Source organism: Hermetia illucens, chromosome 2 (assembly GCF_905115235.1).
Source record: "Hermetia illucens chromosome 2, iHerIll2.2.curated.20191125, whole genome shotgun sequence".
In the NCBI taxonomy this organism is placed as follows: domain Eukaryota; kingdom Metazoa; phylum Arthropoda; class Insecta; order Diptera; family Stratiomyidae; genus Hermetia; species Hermetia illucens.
Window position 1 is genome coordinate 151820603 of NC_051850.1, and position 18373 is coordinate 151838975.

General features: G+C 38.4%; 2 protein-coding genes across 5 annotated transcripts in view; one reads left to right on the forward strand and one right to left on the reverse strand.

Annotated features, from left to right (window-relative positions):
• The window catches only part of LOC119647937, a 504053-nt gene extending 494008 nt beyond the window's left edge, over positions 1 to 10045 (forward strand). For all 3 annotated transcript variants that reach the window (XM_038049285.1, XM_038049282.1, XM_038049283.1), the window contains exons 2-4: positions 7956 to 8366; positions 8457 to 8931; positions 8998 to 10045. In XM_038049285.1, coding sequence (XP_037905213.1) covers positions 7956 to 8366; positions 8457 to 8931; positions 8998 to 9023 — 912 coding nt within the window. In that variant the 3' untranslated portion in view covers positions 9024 to 10045. The remainder of the gene's footprint in view (positions 1 to 7955; positions 8367 to 8456; positions 8932 to 8997) is intronic.
• Positions 1 to 18373, reverse strand: part of LOC119647936 (nuclear migration protein nudC) — a 135513-nt gene that overhangs the window by 99865 nt on the left and 17275 nt on the right. The window lies entirely within an intron of this gene.

The following is an 18373-nucleotide window of genomic DNA, read 5'->3' on the forward strand; positions in this document are numbered from 1 at the left end:
GTACTTACGCCTTCAAACTATTTGATACTTCAGCCGAACAGAGGTGCGAAGTCATAAATTAAAACCCAGTGAAAAGCAGATCTATCTTCCTCATATCTACCCATTCATCTAAAAGTACTCACAACAGCTCACAACAGCAAAGTTTATTTGACAGTAAAGGTAACTACTCTCTCTCCTCCTCTAATTTGTTATAAATAATTTATTAAAACTCTTAAACCATAAAAATTTTACTTTCGTTAAAAAAGAAAGCAAAGGCAACTCATCAGACGCTGCCTCACCTCTGCCGTGGGAGCAACGTAATCGAAAGTAACGACAGATGGTAATCGCAAGCAGATAATGGGTACGAGTTATATTCAAGGGAAATCCATCAAAAGTTCAGACCTAAACCAGGCCGAAGTGAATTGACGATTCTATTCAAAAAGACCTAGGTAACGGTAGAGGACCTTTTCCTTTTCTTTTCCTTTTATACTTGTATCAAATCCTTTCTAATAAGAAACTAAATTCTTTTTGAAGATGCTGGGAGTCCTGAGTCCGCACCGAAGTGGTCCGGTCCGTCACCAAGTGGTTTCTGTTCCTGTTTATGCACGTCCGAACTATGTAGGCTTATCACCTATATTTGGACTTGTTACGAAACCAAAGTTCAATCTCATTGCAAACTAAGTAGAAGGAAAAATTGTAATGAGAAAGAAGAAATGGGTTGGGTGCCTGATGCTTCACAAAGGAGAGGCAGAAAACATTTATTAGAGCAACGGGTTTGCAATATCTTCACGCTGCTATTCTTTTACCAATATTAACAGCCATCATTTAAATAAATCACACCTAATTGTGTGTCATGTCCACTTTCCCGGCAGCATAAGACGAAAAGAACCAACTCAGACCTATTACCATCGAACCCCAGATCTTAAAATAAATCCACCAATAAAATATTCACCCATTTTTCAATTAGTCCACCTGCTATTAACACATTAGCACATCAGTCGGCAGGGAGCAATTTAAATTTGCATTAGTGTTCACACAAACCACATAAAGAATTGCAAATCCACCAAACTTGAAAAACCACAAATATGATAATAAAAATCATAAATTCATATTTTAAAGGAACATCCTGTTGGATTTGGATGTTTAGTTGCGGTACATCCGGTTACATTGACTAATTGGGACCTGCAAATTTTGAAAATTTCTAGCGCAATATGCATTGTCAAATTTCAATAGATTTGTTTGGCGTTAAAATGACATCAAACAAGAGAAATCATTTGTAGGATTGATGACACAATAGAGTAGTGGTTTCAAAAGTGCATAAAATATGGATGAAAATGATCAAGTAACAACAACCAGGTGTTTATATAAGAGAAATTAACAATAGACGGATCAAAGACCGCGCTTAATTTCAAAAGGACCCAGAAAACGACCTTACAAATCGTTGTTTAACTCTTTTCACCCGAAATGACGTGATAGATGCCATTTTTATTAGATCATGGCACAATTTATTTATATATATTTTGTGAGACCCGATAAAGTCTCATATGAACGAGAAATTAAGACATAGAAAAAATATGTTTACAAAATGTATATTCCGGTGTTTTAAAAGATAAAGATCAATAAATAAAACACATATGGTGGAAAATATGTTTGCAAAAAGTTCAAATTGAGAGCTTGATTGAGAAAAAAAAATTGAATTAATTTCAAATCATTTATAAAATCCTAAATAAACAAATATAGCCCTGGTGATGCATAGATTATCATACCACGGCTCGTGGAATACTTATCTTTTTCCAAATGATTCTTTTCCAATTTCGATAACATAAGTTACTTATCTATATAAAAAGCTGTTCGACACCAAGCACAAAGATTCTAAAAGCCGGTGATTAACAACGCGAAATGAGCTTAAAACAAATTTGGAGGACGGCCCACAAACATCTACGAAAAAATCCAGACATTTATCTACAAACATAGAATAAGACAGATCATTCTTAACGTTCTATTTCCGCCCCTTGAATTACTATCTCCAACTCTCAAACCATCTGAAATAGCTTTTAACTAAATTTCAGACCACTTTTTTGGACAAAAACAATATTTTTTTTTCTATCTAAACCCTAATTTGTCACATTGTCTGAATTTCAATCACAGATGGTGGCTGCAATATATTGAATTCATCAATAAATACCACGCAATCTTCTAGGAATGCTTTTCAACTAGTAAACTAGTGACCTTTCCTTTACAACTGTTCCTATATTATCACCGGAAAAAAAGTGACTTGCTGCTGACTATCCAAACAAAAACGTAATGAAATCGATCTAGAAAAAAAAAATTAAATGGATACCAAAAAAAAGTTGCAAATATGTTGAATCTTGTGCTTGTTTGGGGAAAAAATGTTACTTGCTCTGGTGGCAACAAAAAAAAGCTGCTAGCAACGAGCTTAGTCGACAAGTATATGCTCCTTCTCACAAGTATCTTCCTTCATTCAATGGAGAAGTGCGGAATTTTCCAAATCAAAACTATGTATCCAACAAGCAGCTAGTAGTTATCTAAATATTCATACATTTGTGTAGGATTTCCAACAGATTTTTTCTCAAGATAACATTGAACTTTGATTTTGATTTGATTTATGAAAACAAATGGATGAAGAAATCAAGTAAAATTTCTTTTTTCTTCGTAGAGTGATAGCAAAAGATATTTTGCATTTAATTATAGATCGAATTACTAACACGATGATTTATGAATAAAAGTCTTATGTTTTGCTACTCTCTTTGAGATGAGGTTCATGTGGATTGGCCATTAAATCAATCGAAAGATAGATGGGATCGAAACCAAGGACGGTTTTTGTTCTCGTTCGAGCGGTTTTGACGTAATACTTTGACCAAAAGTTATGCTACAAAGTATAGGGAAAAAATGTATGTTTTGACTTTCTCTTAATATGGAATGAGTTCCATTCATCAAATCTGTATGAGTAGAAATTAATATGCAGTTACCCAAACGTGACCTCGGCTTAAACAAAAGAAGTCGTAGTAGAGAATGGGAGGCACTAAGTCCAACACTTCTTTTTTTTTTAACAACGAACCAAGATGCGTTACATGCATTTTAGATCAATCGAAAAACATAAGTAATGATTACTTATTATGCAGCAAAAATATAAAAAGTGGATTTTTCCCTATGAAAATGAAAAACCAAAATAGCAGATCCAAAAGTACAATATTATGATTTGCACTTTTCTGAATTTTTATTTGCTCGGTTTTGAAAATAAAAGATATTTTTTTAATTAAAGCATAATTATTTACTTAAGCTACATGACCCCTTATTCAATCAAGACTGGGCTTCCATCCAAAATATCAATAAATGCGGAATAAAAAAACATATTTGCCCCTTAATAAAAAAAAACAATCTTTTATCTTCAAATATTAGAATGGTAAAATTCGAAACAACCTTTCATATCGCTGAACTGTTGCACATATAAAATTATGTTAAGCTGTAATCTCAATTTGCAAATATTAAACAAAAAAAACATATCTCACAATGGATTCAACGACCCACATGAGTCAGAAAAGGCAAAGATGACGATTGGTGATATGCAAATATCGTAGAGACAAAAATTTAAAAACAAAATTAACAAAAAATGTACACGTGCCGCATATGCAACAATAAAAGTTAAAAAGAAAACAAGGTTACAAGCAACAAACTAATCTCAGCAAGATAATATTAGAAATATCTTCGAAACATTATCAATCGAAGATAAATATCATGTTCCCAATCTTTTTGCGCCATGACACAGCGAAAACATTTGGAATCACATCCAATTAGTAGATCCCTGGGAATAAGCAAATCGATATCACCAAAAAGGATAAAAGGGGCTGAAAACTGAAGAATAATGGACCACATATAATCAATCTCTTTCATTCAATTATACAAAAATAAGATTTTTAGCGAAACGAGTACCAAGAAAATGCTGGCAATGTCACATGGACGAAGACGAAACCTGTGTCGACTTCCAAAAACATACAGTAATATCGAATTAATATAAAACTTCAGATAAACTCATATGAATCACGAAGATGTCCTTGAAGAGATTAAATGATGAAGAAAATAATGAAGCAAAACACTTCTGAGGAAAGTCCACCTTAAAAAGAGTTAGAAAAGGACTATGAGAACGCTACCTATCAAATTCTTCCAAATTTCCAATTGATGTCAACCTAAAAAAAAGTAGTACTTGAAAAGGCGATAGCTGACCTGATCCTTGGTAAAGCAACAAGCTATGTGAAAAGAAAAGGAAGGGATTTCCTTTATTGACTATAATTTTTTTTATTGAAACAAATACTCTATTTCGGGAATCAGTTTTTCCGAGCCTCCGTTGTTTTGTTTAAAAAAAAACTGATCCCCAGAATACGGTATCTGTTTTAATAAAGGAAATTGTAGCTCACAAAGGAAGCCCCTTCTTTTTCTTTTCACGTAAAAGACTGGCTACCAACCTCCCTCCAAATATGGCTAATTCAACAACTATGGACTAGGAGAAGTTATATCAAAGATGATCCCAATCATGGTTTACATCACTGACAATACTTCTAAACTCAACCAACCGAGTTCACAATTTCATGACCCAAAAAAGCAACCTATTGGACTCATGCGACCGCAGATGATTCCACTGAACTCCGATAAGCGGACTGAGTTATCTAATTTGACACAACTTAAATCTTTGTGCAAAACTTACTTAAATTTTCTCCGAAAACATCAAAACCTTTGAAGGAGTGAAAAAAAGGGTTGGCTACAATTTTCTTTATTTGAACAAAAGCCTTATTTCGAAAATCAGTTGTTGGAGGCAAACAAGGAGCTGATACACCACATGAAGTCTTTCAATTTAGAAAATGCCACTAAATTTGCTGAGAAACATTTTAGGAACTCATCGACACGTTGAAGTCATTTTCTGAGAATACCTGACTAGGACAAGAGAGCATGATAGGTGTCAGTGGCCGCTCTGAGGGGCCACTTGGTGCTGTGGTACGCCGTCGTGATGCCACAGATTCCTAACACGGTGACTGCTGTGGGAAGGGTAAGGGAAACAGAATGAAACTAGCATGGGTCTTCAAAGTCAGTCCATAGCTTGTACAAGGGATAGCAGCACCCCTATCCTGCAATCACAGTTCTCTTTGAGGTCCCCGAAAAATTGTTTATCTAGTGCCTGAAGAGTGAACTTAACTAGAACTGGGCAATCACAAAAGAAGTGCCTGTGGGTTTCTCCTCCTCTCCGCAACTCGCGGGAATGCAAATTATACGATATCAACAGGGCATACTGAGTTCCTTATTGTGCTTCCACCATCTTATTCCAATGCGATCGCGTAGGGCCTGTTTTAATTTCCTATCACTCCAAACTCCTAGTCTCTATCTTCCGCATTTGCATCTTCATTTACTCAAAATCTTCCTTTGAAAATTATGATGAAAAGTTCTTCCCAATGGACACAGCCTAAAACTGAATACTCCTTCAATTGCAAACAAGTTTTAATTAGATTCTGTAGTCGTTGACCTTAACATTGTACTACTACTTCTGTTGGTAGCAGCTGATGTATCGTTGCGACGTGACATTGAAATTGTTATGCATGGACGGACAAGAACAACTGGTCTTACGACTGATGGACCAGCTGACCGGTTACTGTGAAAACGTCAGAGAAAGAATCAGCTGCGGAAGGTTTGGAAAGTTGCGTGTTTGCGTGCAAATCCATTTCGCGTGTAGATTTGTCAAGGTCGTTAAGAGGAGTATCCAAATTCTTTTATGAGAATTGCATTTCAGGGAATGTATGATAATTGTTCTGAAGGAAGGGACCATCGTTTTGATGGTCCACTAATATGACAATCAGGGACTGATTACGATTATGATAGTGATGAAACCCTGACTCTCAATAAGACAAAGTCTACTGGCAGAAATGTTCCCATATTTTAAAAGATATTGAGGAGGATAAACAGGAAGGTGACCTGCGACCATCATTAACGTAAAGCATACTCAGCGGGCAGGAACTAGAGTGACAGAAGTTGACGATATTCCCCACAATCCAGTGAATATCTTATATTACTTGCTATTACTGTCCTTCCAAGATTGTTAGCCTTACGCGTGATAGGGAGATCCTTCAAGATAATAGAAGAGTAGAGCCAGGATTTCTCCCCCCTTAACCAGATCAGACCGTATTTTATTTTATACCTGTCTAAAAGGTGGCTAACCACATACCACAAAAGAGATTCCTCCATTCCACTTGGAGCAGAGAAAAGCATGATGTGAAGGTGTAAACCTTCCTAAAATTTGTCCAGGATAAGATCAGCTCGTTTTTTTCTGTCCTTTTCTATTAGGTCGCTTAAGTTTTATATCGGTCTTAATTTAGTTCTGAATAACAATCGGCTGGGATAAAAATCTCCAATCTTAGTAGATGCATCTAAGAGACACGTGATCTTTGATAATAGCATGAAAGGGACCGAAATGCTAAAGAATTTGCTCCCTCTTTCCAGACTGGCTAACAAAACGGCAAGCAGACCCATACCGATAGGTAACACTTAAGTTTTAACAAACGTCATAATTCACTCGCCAATACTTCGGTTTCTTTGATAGTTCTACCCTCGTCGTTGACAATTGTCAATTTGGAGGGTCTTTTAGACCATCCTCAAATATTATATTCATTACAAATGACATAGCCACTTCAGCGTTTAAGAAATATGCAACAGGGTCAACTTGAGTACTAAATCAACCAGATAATATTGGTTCCAAACAATCTGGATTCGAGTGAACTGTGACCCACAATGATTCCACTTTTAATTAGCGTCTTTATTGCCCTACCATACCAGTTAATGACGAATATAATATATACTGGAAAACTCTTATATCACCTATGAATCAAAAGAATTGCCGCTACAATTAGAACTTCATATGATCCTTTTCTGCCTCCACTAAATATTTTAAATGTCTTTTTTTCTAGCCACCAGTAAAGTTAACTGCTCTGAGTTCCCATTTTTTTTACATCTTTCCCATCTATTTAATCAATCCTTTAAACAAACCTGAAAAGCAGTATCTGTTGAAAGATTCAGAAAAAAAGTGTAGATGATCAGTCAGATAAGAATGAAACGTATGAGATTAAGTGGCTGAAGAGGAAGTCGTAAAAAAGTGTTACTAAAAAATGAGCCAAGTCAGACTGACGTTTGCAGATGAGGAAAAACAATAGCAAACTCGTTAACAGACGTCAATGTTATTTCCTTGTGATTTAATCTTGCATTTTTGCAAACTAACAACGAGTCGACATCCTTATGTCTTGAGAAAAGCAAGAAATAAAAAAAATATAAAACAATTTCTGCATCTATGTACACAATACAATGTAAGGCATCCTTTTAGATTAATAATAATAATCGTTGGCGCAACAATCCATATTGGATCTAGGCCTTGAAGTGTGTTAGAGCACTTCATTCAAGACCGTAACGGTACACTACAGTAGACTGTAGGAGGCAATGTGGTCAGCATTACGCTCGCCCGAGATTATTACCCTGATTTGACTCAGGTACTCATTCACAGCTGAGTCGACTGGTATCCGACGTCAAATCACGATACAAATTCCACTGTCACCAGTGAGATTTGAACCGCGACCTTCCGTACGGTAGCCTAGTGCTCTAACCACTCAGCTACCCGGACACCCTTTTAGATTAAGTCAATAAAATTTCTACTTGTTCTACTGTTCTACTTGTTGCGGTCAAAATTACTGACTTTACTGATTAAATAAGTTAGTCACAAATACTAAAAAAATAAATATAGAAATTCACCTTCAAGTTACCCTTTACTAAAAAGAAAATATATTTCGAAGGACAATCATAAGCAAATAGTTATCACAAAGCTAAATCTATACTAAGTGACACACTATTAAAATAAGCATTCTGTCTTGCCTTTGCTTTCACCCTAATCACACTTCATTATAATTAACCACTTTCTCTTTCCCTTTCAGATGAATGAAACATGGCATATACCCCGCCCATCCCTAAGTGGATCATCATCGGGCGAACACTCATCGAACAGTAGTAGTAAATCGCATTCGAATCCATCAACAGTTAATCGCAATTCACGATATTTTCGTCAAGGAGGACATACAAACTATGCATACGTTAGCACATACGATATCTACTCAGATCACAATAATGATTATGTGAGCAGATATCCACGAGGATCGTATGACCTTCCAGAACTTCATAATCAAAATCCTATTTATCACACAACACAATCAGCTGCTTCAGCGACGTCTAGTAGGCGATCAAAATCGAATCAAGGACGATCGAGCCCACCAAGTGCAAATGCAGTTGGCGAAAAAAGAGGATCAAGATCGTCACGAGGATCGACTGATAGCAATAGTAGTACACATGTAAGTATTTTCTTGAAACGAAAACCTGACTTTCCGCATCTTGTTCGACAACAAAAAATTTACGATCGTATTCTTCCTCTCCTTTTCCAGAGCGGAGCATCTGAATCACTCTTACTAACAGCGGCGAATCTTGAACGTTTTGCTGCCATCCATAAAAAAATGCCACTGCGCGAGATTGATCATCACGATATAAATTCTCAACAGAACTACGCATCAAACTTTGTCGGATCACCTGCACCAACTTCTGACAGAAATCACGCTTTGGGTGCAGTGCCAAAAAGTCATGATCATCATCATCAACAAAACCATGAGCAATCATCGGCGTCACAAAATGCGGACGCGATAATTGCAATCGATCCAAATCTACATTTCGTCAAAACCAAAGATGTTGACTCCGTGTCAATAGCCAGTTCAACCCATTTCACAATGGTCAATGGAATTGGAAGACCGCCACGTAAAACAAAGAGTGGTATCTGCAGTCGAAGCCATCAGATTACCGTTCTCATCCTTACCATGAGCACGATATTCTTAATAGGCATCCTGTTCGCCGTTTATCTTCTTGAAAGTAAGTTCTTAGAACACCCTCAAACTTACAAGACCTTCAGCTAACAATGTTCCCTTTCTATTACAGTGCGAGCCCGAGGTATGCCTCGATAAGTAACAATCATCTCAGCGAAATCCATTCCAAAATTAGCAAGTAATGCAAATATTCTTCCCCATTCCCAAAACACATGCGCCTCACTCGTATATATATAAATATAATTATTTGTAATTATTTAGCACACAAAAAACAACGAAAACACAAGTATTTTGACCAAAAGTACCTTTTGTGTGAATTTTGACAGGAAGCAAATATATAATTGCTGCAGTGAAAACATCTTAGCTAAATTTACATTTATGTGCTTGTATGTATGTACGCATTTTTCTCAATGTCAAAACTTGCATAAAACTATTTTTTGTTATGTATTTAATGATTTATGACATATAACTAAGCCATGATCAACAAAAAACTATCTAGACATTCGAAATAATCTATTTATTTTCTTCTTCTCGAAATCATTAAATTATTAAATCAATCATGCAGTGATTTTTAAGGTTAAACTAATTCAGTCTCTCTAATCTTTTCCTTTCTGTAATTTATTATTGAAAATAGTAATTAGTAGCAGTTTTTCTACCAAATTATGTGATCGAACAGTTAATTGCAGTCTCAAACTTCAGTCCTCTCCATATTCAATCAATCTTCACAATTGTAAATACAATAGTTTTAGAAATTGTAAACCGACAAACTAACAAATTAACAGAAAAGTTAATATTTACCTTTAAAAACAGAAGCCCAACAAACATATCTTTCGTACATCATAAAACTAAGTATCTCCAACTTATTGTACTTTACCCTCCTCTCATAATTCACCGTTTTTACTTTAAAACAAGATAAATATTGATATTGATTTATTTTATTATGTTTTTAATAGTTATTATGATATGAATAAAATAATCCTCCGTCAAAAATACAAGCGATTGCAGTTTGATGAAGGATTATTTTTTAAAGTAAATACATTTTAAGTATTATCCGTGTATTATGAGTTACAAGAATGTGTTATGAGATATACAACAAATGTTTGTTAGTGAAGCAAACAAACTGAATAATATAAATAAATTAAAAATGATATAATAAAACATAACTGATGTTTTCTTCCTTTTCACCAATTGAATTTAGCTCATTCATCTCATAGAGAGATGACGCAATCGTATTGGCCAATATTATAGTTCACGCCCATGAGAAAATAAAAAAAGTCAGCTCTTAGATGCATTGAAATAGATCAAACATGTTTATAGTGTTGTTAAAATCTAATTAACATTTTATTATTTTTAGTTATTCAAAATTAATATATTTTATTTAACTTATTATTTATTTTATTTATTTTTATTTTTGATTATTATATTTTAACTTTTTATTTTATTTATTTATAACAAAACTTTCTAGTTCTATTAAAATTCGTGATTGGAAAGCCAAATCTCAATTCAATTATATTTCTAAAATTTTTAAATGTCAAAATAAACCGGCAAAGCTTACTTCACACGATTACTCTAACTGGCCCGGTATCGTTCCACCACAGCCTGTACAAGGAGATCCTCTCGAGTGCTCCCCATGCTCGAGTATCTTACATGGTGGTATGGTGGCTGTAGCGGCTTCCGCAGGACATCAGTTCTCACCAAAAATTTGCAAGACGTGCTCATCGCACGTCATAATAGTTGCCTCCAGCGTCCGATGCCAACACCCCAGCATGGACTGCAGATCGTATGCACTTGTCCCCTGACGTTTAAATCCCAAGAGCTTTCCGAGCTCCGAGAAGAGCATAGATTCAAATAGCATTCCCTGGTCTGAGATGATGACGGCGGGAACAACAGAGCGCGAAATCCACTCTCGGAAGAGGGTCTCAACACATGACTGTGCTGTTATGTGTTTCAGAAGTATTACCTCAGGCCACGGCGTAAACCGATCAATGATCGTGAGGCAATACCTATAGCTATGAGGATCTCGCAAAGGACCTATAATGTCGCGGTGTATAGTGTGGAAGCGCCTTGCCAACGTAGGGAATATACCTACTTCCTTCATAGCATGTCTAGTGACTTTACACTTTTGGCATGCGATGCACTCTCTAACCCAAAAATTCGCGTCCTTGTTCGTGGACGACCAGAATTACTTGCTAGAAACTAACTAACCGATTCGTTGTCCGAATGCCCGAATGCCATGATGCGCAAACTCGTGCACCGAACGAGACACTTCCTTACGAAAAGCGGTTGGAATTTTCAGAGATCTCGCAGTAGATGGAGGAATATGAACCGAGGATAGAGAAATCCTTGTATTTGGATTCCGACTGCAGACTCTGAAGAACTGTGTCATCCTCGGACGTGGCTGGAATGTTGATCTCGGAGATCCAAGACAAAGAGTCAACCACTAAGTTGTCTATCCCGGACACATGTTGAACGCCCAATGTGAATTGGCTGATGTAAACTAAGTGCGGAAATTGGCGAGGCAACGCTTTGTCGGGCTTTTGCCGCAAGGCCTTCCCTTCAAGGCAATATCGGAAGTGCTCAGATACAAGGTAATTCACGATCACAGGCACTGTAATTCCGTTGTGCGGGATTTAATTGTTTTGAGAAGAAACCCAACGGTTGCCAACTTTGATTCACACTTGGTTGAAGAGCAGCGCCTACTGCTGTATCTGAGGCATCGATGAACACGGTTAGAGGTGAATCTTGTTCAGGGAATTCTAAAAGAATAGCATCTATTAGCTGTTGCTTCGTGGTTTTTGGCTCTGGAGACCACACAACCACCCGCGTGTCCTTGGTCTTAAGATCAGACAGCAAGGTGTTGAATAATGCCTGGTGGTGAGCGGCTTTGGGCAGGAAATGACGATAGAAGTTTACCACGCCCAAGAAGAATCTTCTTAGGTTAGGGAACAGTCTTTGGCGGCGGAAAGCTAGCGATCGCTTCCACCTTGACTGCGTCGGGTTGAATGCTGTTAGGGATGATGGAATCGCCTAAAAAATTGCACCTTCTACTGGACAAATTTGCGTTTGTTAACTTTGAGAATTGGCCATTTTCAAGGCGTTGAAAAATGCACCCTATTTGTGCCAATTGCTGGGGCTCGGTGGAAGATACGAACAAAACGTCATTCAAATAGACGAAACAGAGTCCAAATTCCGTAGTAAAGAGTGGATAAATCTCTGAAAGGCTTGCGGCGCATTGCACAGGACAAAAGCCATCCGTGTGAACTCGTAGAAAACAAAAGGTATGCAAATTGCTGCCTGTGGGATATCTTCGGGAGCTACAGGGATTTGATGGTAGACCTTGGCGAGATCGAAGATCGACAAAATACGATAGTTTGCCAAATAATGCGCAAAGTCATAGATGACTCGAATGAGGTACCTGTCTGGAATCATCTGAGCATTCAAGCATCTATAATCTCTACGCCATTGGGCTTGGGGACCAGATGGAGTGAAGATGACCAACTGCTGTTGGAAGATCTGCATATGCCCTGCTTAAGTAGTTGTTCGAACTCTTTCCGCGCAATAGCGAACTACTGGGATGGTAGAAGAGGTACCTTCGAGCAGATTGAGGAACCAGTAATGTTGATTAATGTTGATGTGGTACTGGACATTATGCTTAACTGGATGAAAGAAACTACATTCGGTAGTAATGTTGCGATATATTTGGAGTGCACGAATGCGAGGATCGACACCATCCTCAAAAATTATAAAAAGAATTTTGACGTTCGAGTAGGTTGAAATTTTCCCTGACGACCAAATAGAGGTTGTGGGCTCTATCTATATATCTAGGAACCTATGTTACAGCGCCTAATATGGGGACACTGATGTCAGTCAAAATGAAGCGCCACGAAAAGATCCTACGCAAGCAAGACTCACGTCTACTTGCCTGTAGCCGTAAGTTGCGATGGGAGTGGAGTTTGCTGCCGTTAATTCTAGCTGCTGGGGAAATAATTCGTTGGGTCTGAAGACGGAGAGGACTGAGACTTCCGTACCTGCGTCCACCACTAAGGGGGTCGTACACTGTAACGCGACGTGCTAGTGCACTTCGAGTAAATGTCACCGTGCCGCCCAACGAACTCTTTGGAATCACATTAAAAGTGCATGGGGTGGTACATTTTGTGACTTGATCCGCGAATCTACGATGGTACCAGCACACGCCGCAGTTCGATGCGGACCGCGGTGCGCGACTTGCCGAAGGCCCATTTCTGGAGGCGACAGTTGAACGAGTTCGAGACCGCTCTTTCGAATACAAAGCATCTACCGCCGCCGTTAGTGTGACCATATTGTTCGTAAGCGCGGCCAATTGTCTCCGAAGTTCCGTCACGTCGGCGGATTCGCGAGACACCTCCGTTATCTCGAATGTGACGACGTGAAAAACTTTTTGTAGAAAGTCGTCAATGATCGAACGGGGTCCTTACGAACTGCTTCCCACTCGCGTGTTTGAAAGGGCTTTTCTGATAATTAATGGCCGACTTCTGGGATTTGCACTTCTATACTGTTATAAGCACCAAACTGGTCGAAATTGGACGCCAAATTCGTTTCAAGGCAAATGCCCGTCGAAAAACGGCAAATTTCAGAGCTGCTCGGGTGACTGGTAAAAAACTTAACAACTCGTAATCATTTTTCGCTGTATATCCTGCATTCTTCGTTTGCCGACTCCTTACCTTTTGCGCTATTGAAAAATTTAGCATTGCGTGATCCGGGAGATGAAACATCAACAAATGATCTTCACAACCACCTGAAGAAGGTTACCATTGATGCGGCCACAAAGATACTTGGCCGTAGCCGCAAGAAAAGCTAGCAACGGAAAGGAAGAATGCCACATACCAGGTAATGTTGTTTTCTCAAAGAACGCGGGCACGAGCATGCCCCATACGCCCAGAACATCATTGGCTCATACCAAAGAGGCTTCACTCCAGGCAAATCAGCAACAGGTCAGATCTTTTCTCTGCGGCAAGCGATGGAAAAACTGTTAGAATATGGCCACCAGTTGTACCATTTGTTCATCGAATTTAAAGCCGCCTATGATAGCATAGCCAGAGTAAAACTGTACACGACCATGAAAGAATTCGATATCCCGACGAAATTGATAAAACTGACTAGGCTGACCCTGACCAATGTGCGAGACCAGATAAAAGCAGCAGGATCACTCTCAAGACCATTCGACATCAACAACGGCCTACGATAAGGGGATGGGAGGACGCATGCTCTTTAACCTGGCCCACGAGAAAGTGATCCGTGATGACGAGGTAAATGCAAGAGGTACGATCCTCTTTAAGTCCACCCAACTACTGGCCTATGCTGATGATATCGACATCATGGGAAGAACCACCCGAGACGTACAAACTGCCTTCATCCAGATCGAGCAGGCGGCGCGAGATCTTGGGCTGTACATCAATGAAGGCAAAACAAAATATATGGTAGCAACGTCAGCACTGACAACCAACCAACAAACAACATCAAATCGCACTGGTCAAACGAGAAAAATAAAGATAGGAGACTACAACTTTGAGACCGTTGATAATTTCTCCTATCTAGGGTCGAAAATCACAGCCAATAACAGTTACAATGATGAAATCCGCGCATGGTTGTTGTCAGCCAACAGAACCTATTTTAGCTTGCAAAAACTGTTCCGATCGAAACGTTTCACCATAGGGTCAAAACTCTTACTGTACAAGACAATGATCTTGCCAGTCCTCATGTATTCCTCGGAGACTTGGGTTTTTAGCAAGAAAAATTGCGTTCGAGAGAAGAATTCTAAGAATTTTTGGCCCCCTATATGAGGATGGACGATTCCGTAGCCTACATAACGACGAAATCTATGAGCGATACCATGACGGTCAAGTTGTGGATAAAATCCGGCTAAATAGGCTACGGTGGGCGAGTCACTTAATCCGTATGGATGAGGATGATCCCACCCGGAAAGTCTATAAGGGCAATATCTATGGTAGAAAGAGAAGACGAGGCAGACCCTGCCTAAGATGGAGCGATGGCGTAGGTCAGGACGCCAGACAGCTTTTAAGGATATCGAATTGGTGGACCTCGGCGCAAAACTGGGATGTCTAGAGTTCTTTATTAAGGCAGGCCTAGACCGGATACCGGTTGTTGCGCCGAGACAACCGATGACATACAAATGGAACTCAGGTTTTCTAAGTTAATAATATTTTATATACTTTTTTATCTACAACGCATTAAGATCCTAACGAAGAAATACTAACTACGAATTATTAAAACAAACTACTTTTAAGCTCCTTGACCTTTCTGATCTCATCCTCTGATTGATATTATATAAAAAAAACTTAATTGCCTTCAATACAAATAATACATTTTACAAATAAAAACAGGGGCTTATCTGCCAAAATTAAGTCATTTCTATAATCGTTTAGTTAGCTTCGAAAGATTCTTTGTTTTAATCAACTTAGGATAAACAACACTCAACACTCATCAAATCAAAGCAAATCCTCAAAAATACAAATAACTTTTTTATCTGAGAATCTACTCCTTCAAGGAGCCGATAAAGTCCAGATGTTCCTTTGTATATCAAAACAAACAGAAAACCATTCACTTAATAATGACCAAAAACCAACGTTCACGCTTCAATCATATGATCATCATCAATATTCGCACTCCTATTTTTTCGAATAGTTTTTTCTTTCTCTATCTACGTCAGCAATTACAAAAAGGGATGCTTAACAATGCAGGATTAAGTTGTAACTTAGCAAAAATAGATTGTAACAGAATTTTCCATTGTTAATCGAAATCGCATAGTCACTAGCAAAATTGTATTAAAAACGACGGTCAATATCCGCATATACAGGGTGCGCAAGAGAGTTTGCTAGCTCCCGGACATCGCCCCTTTTTGTGGAGACTCCGGATGCTGTGCTGCCTGATATCATAAGCACAACGCAGTGGAGGCTTTTCTAATGGCTTCAATATCGCAGCAGCTATAAATAGCGAATCCCAAAAAAGGCGTACCTTGTTAAACCTGGGGATTATTAAATAAAACCGCACAAAATAAACAAATGATAAAAAACATAATAACGACCTGTCCCTGGAAGCCTGAGTTTATAAACCAATGAACTTCCACTCCAACCTATAAAATCGATAATTTCTCACAACTATTTGCTCAGGCACTTAGCCATATTAAGATACTTCAACCCCATCTTTCAAGTGATGAAGATAGCAAATACCATGCTGTGCTAAGACCCACTTGCTCAAGGTCACAAGACCTGCGTAGAATTCTGCCCACTCATCCACCCTCTTATCGAGTGGCATTAATTGGTGTATTGCCATTTGAAACTGGCATAATTCACGTCTCACATGACGATTTTGGCTTTTGTCGAACGCACGGCCCATGGTACTATTGACGAGGAAGATCGGCCCAGACAAAAGTGACCATTATGCTATTTAGATAAGTACCGTGAAGTGAGTTCGTGTGGTTTTATTTGCTTTTTCTCTTCTGTTGATGTAATAGAACTTTTTACAACTGTTACGTTGGTCTTTTTTCTTTGGTATGTTAAACGACGGTGGCGGCGGCGCCAATTTGGACAGATAAAAGCCTCTCAGTCTCCTGAAACGGGAGATGACGTCAGATGCATGGATTGTAGTGTTATTGTAATTCGTGTCTAATAACATTAGATTTTTCCACTGTCATATAATTTGAAGGAGTCAGGTGGTACGAGTGCTGCGGAGGAGTAATGTGAAATTGGGAGGCAGTCAACTGGTGAGAATTTTTTAATTTCTTTCATAGAAATCTACACAGTAATTGTTCTTTATATACTTTTTGTACTTCAATAGATACTTTTCGAAAATTGACAAGAAATTAAAAAGATTGACCTGACAGAGAGTGTCATAAAACCGGATCCACCATTATATAGTGCTTTACTTTGGCATTGCAATGCATCCAAAAACCATTTCAGCACTACGCCAACTGCAAACGCTGATTAGTTACCCACAATTGGATTAAAATTAATGCATTGCAATAATCATCTATGTCAGAACTCTGTGAATGCATAATGAAGAATACTTAAGAGATACTGGTCGCCAATTCTCATGTTACTTATGCCGGCAGGAACCGTCTTCAATAAGAGTGAAAATCTGCAACCGCTTCAAGTTTCATTCTGATAATTGGATTAATCCAGTTGACAGTGCTGAGCACATAAGAAGCTTCTGTATTCCACCAATACCTGTTTCGGCAACAGACCATTCTTGTACTCGCTTTATTGTCGACTCGGCACTTGTTCAAGTACTGGCTAGCACTTGAAGTTGAGTAACGAAATCAAAAGGAGTTATGAGCCAGCCTTCACTCGCGATAATACATTGAAGAACCCCAATCAAATCAGGTTATATACTAGATGGATGCGATGACCATATAGAAATGTATCTAAGACACCCCGCGGTGCACAAACGCTTAACTCTTGGAAAACTGATTCATAGCAGCTCGTCTCCAATCTTAAAGTTAAGAACAAATAGGATAAATCCTTATGCAACTAGCAGAAAGAACAACATGGCAAAGGTATCTACAATATCAAAACCCACAAACAATACCTGGATGTTAGGAAGAAGGTGCTACTGAAAACATACCATACACTACACCAGTAGCTCAGCAAGCCTGGCGTGTTTGCTTCACCATTGCAAGGCGTAAAAATGCTCATCGGTTAAAACTAGATAACTCAAGTCTCTTAATTTACCACAAAAACAAATGCGAAAACAGATTGAAGGTTCAAGTCCGCAATCTTCATACTCTTCAAATCCGTGAACAAAAGAGTAAAGACGGTGACTGGCAAATTTGAAATGTCGATTGTGAGAAGGGTAAGTAGCCGAGGAAACTGTTGGAAAGTTCGAAAAAAGAAAAATTAAGATCGACAAAGGATTCCTCGGAGTAAAGGTATATCGGTCCAATTTCACAAAAACTAGGGAGTACAGTAGAGTTATTATGTTTGGAATGTTACATCTAATTTTCTTTGGACATCCCCGTTATTGCGTTCATACCCAGTTCACATGTAATTATTTGTATGCATTATCCTTTGCTTTTGTATATCTTCAGAAGAAGGATCGAAAGCGAAACAATTCAAATAGGATCTAGGTCTTCCGTCCAGTCGCGGTATAAATCCATCTCCCATCCATGAGATTTAAACCACCATGCTCCGATGTCGAGCCTAGTGTTGCAATGACTAACCCAGCCCGATACAAAAAGAAGTATTCTATTATTATCACTCAGTGACGTTGTCCAAAGGAATATAAACAGTCATGGCATCGTGTCGTACCGTGCCATTGGCAATATAAATTCAAAAAATTGTCAATTCGGACCGTTGCCAGTGGAAAGCGATCTACACCCCACAATTGGGAACCAGACCAGTAGGAGGTAAGCGGATTAGTGTGTATCTCAGAGGGATTTACAGATTCAGCATTGCAATCCTCAATAAATACATTGGTAATATACTATAATATAT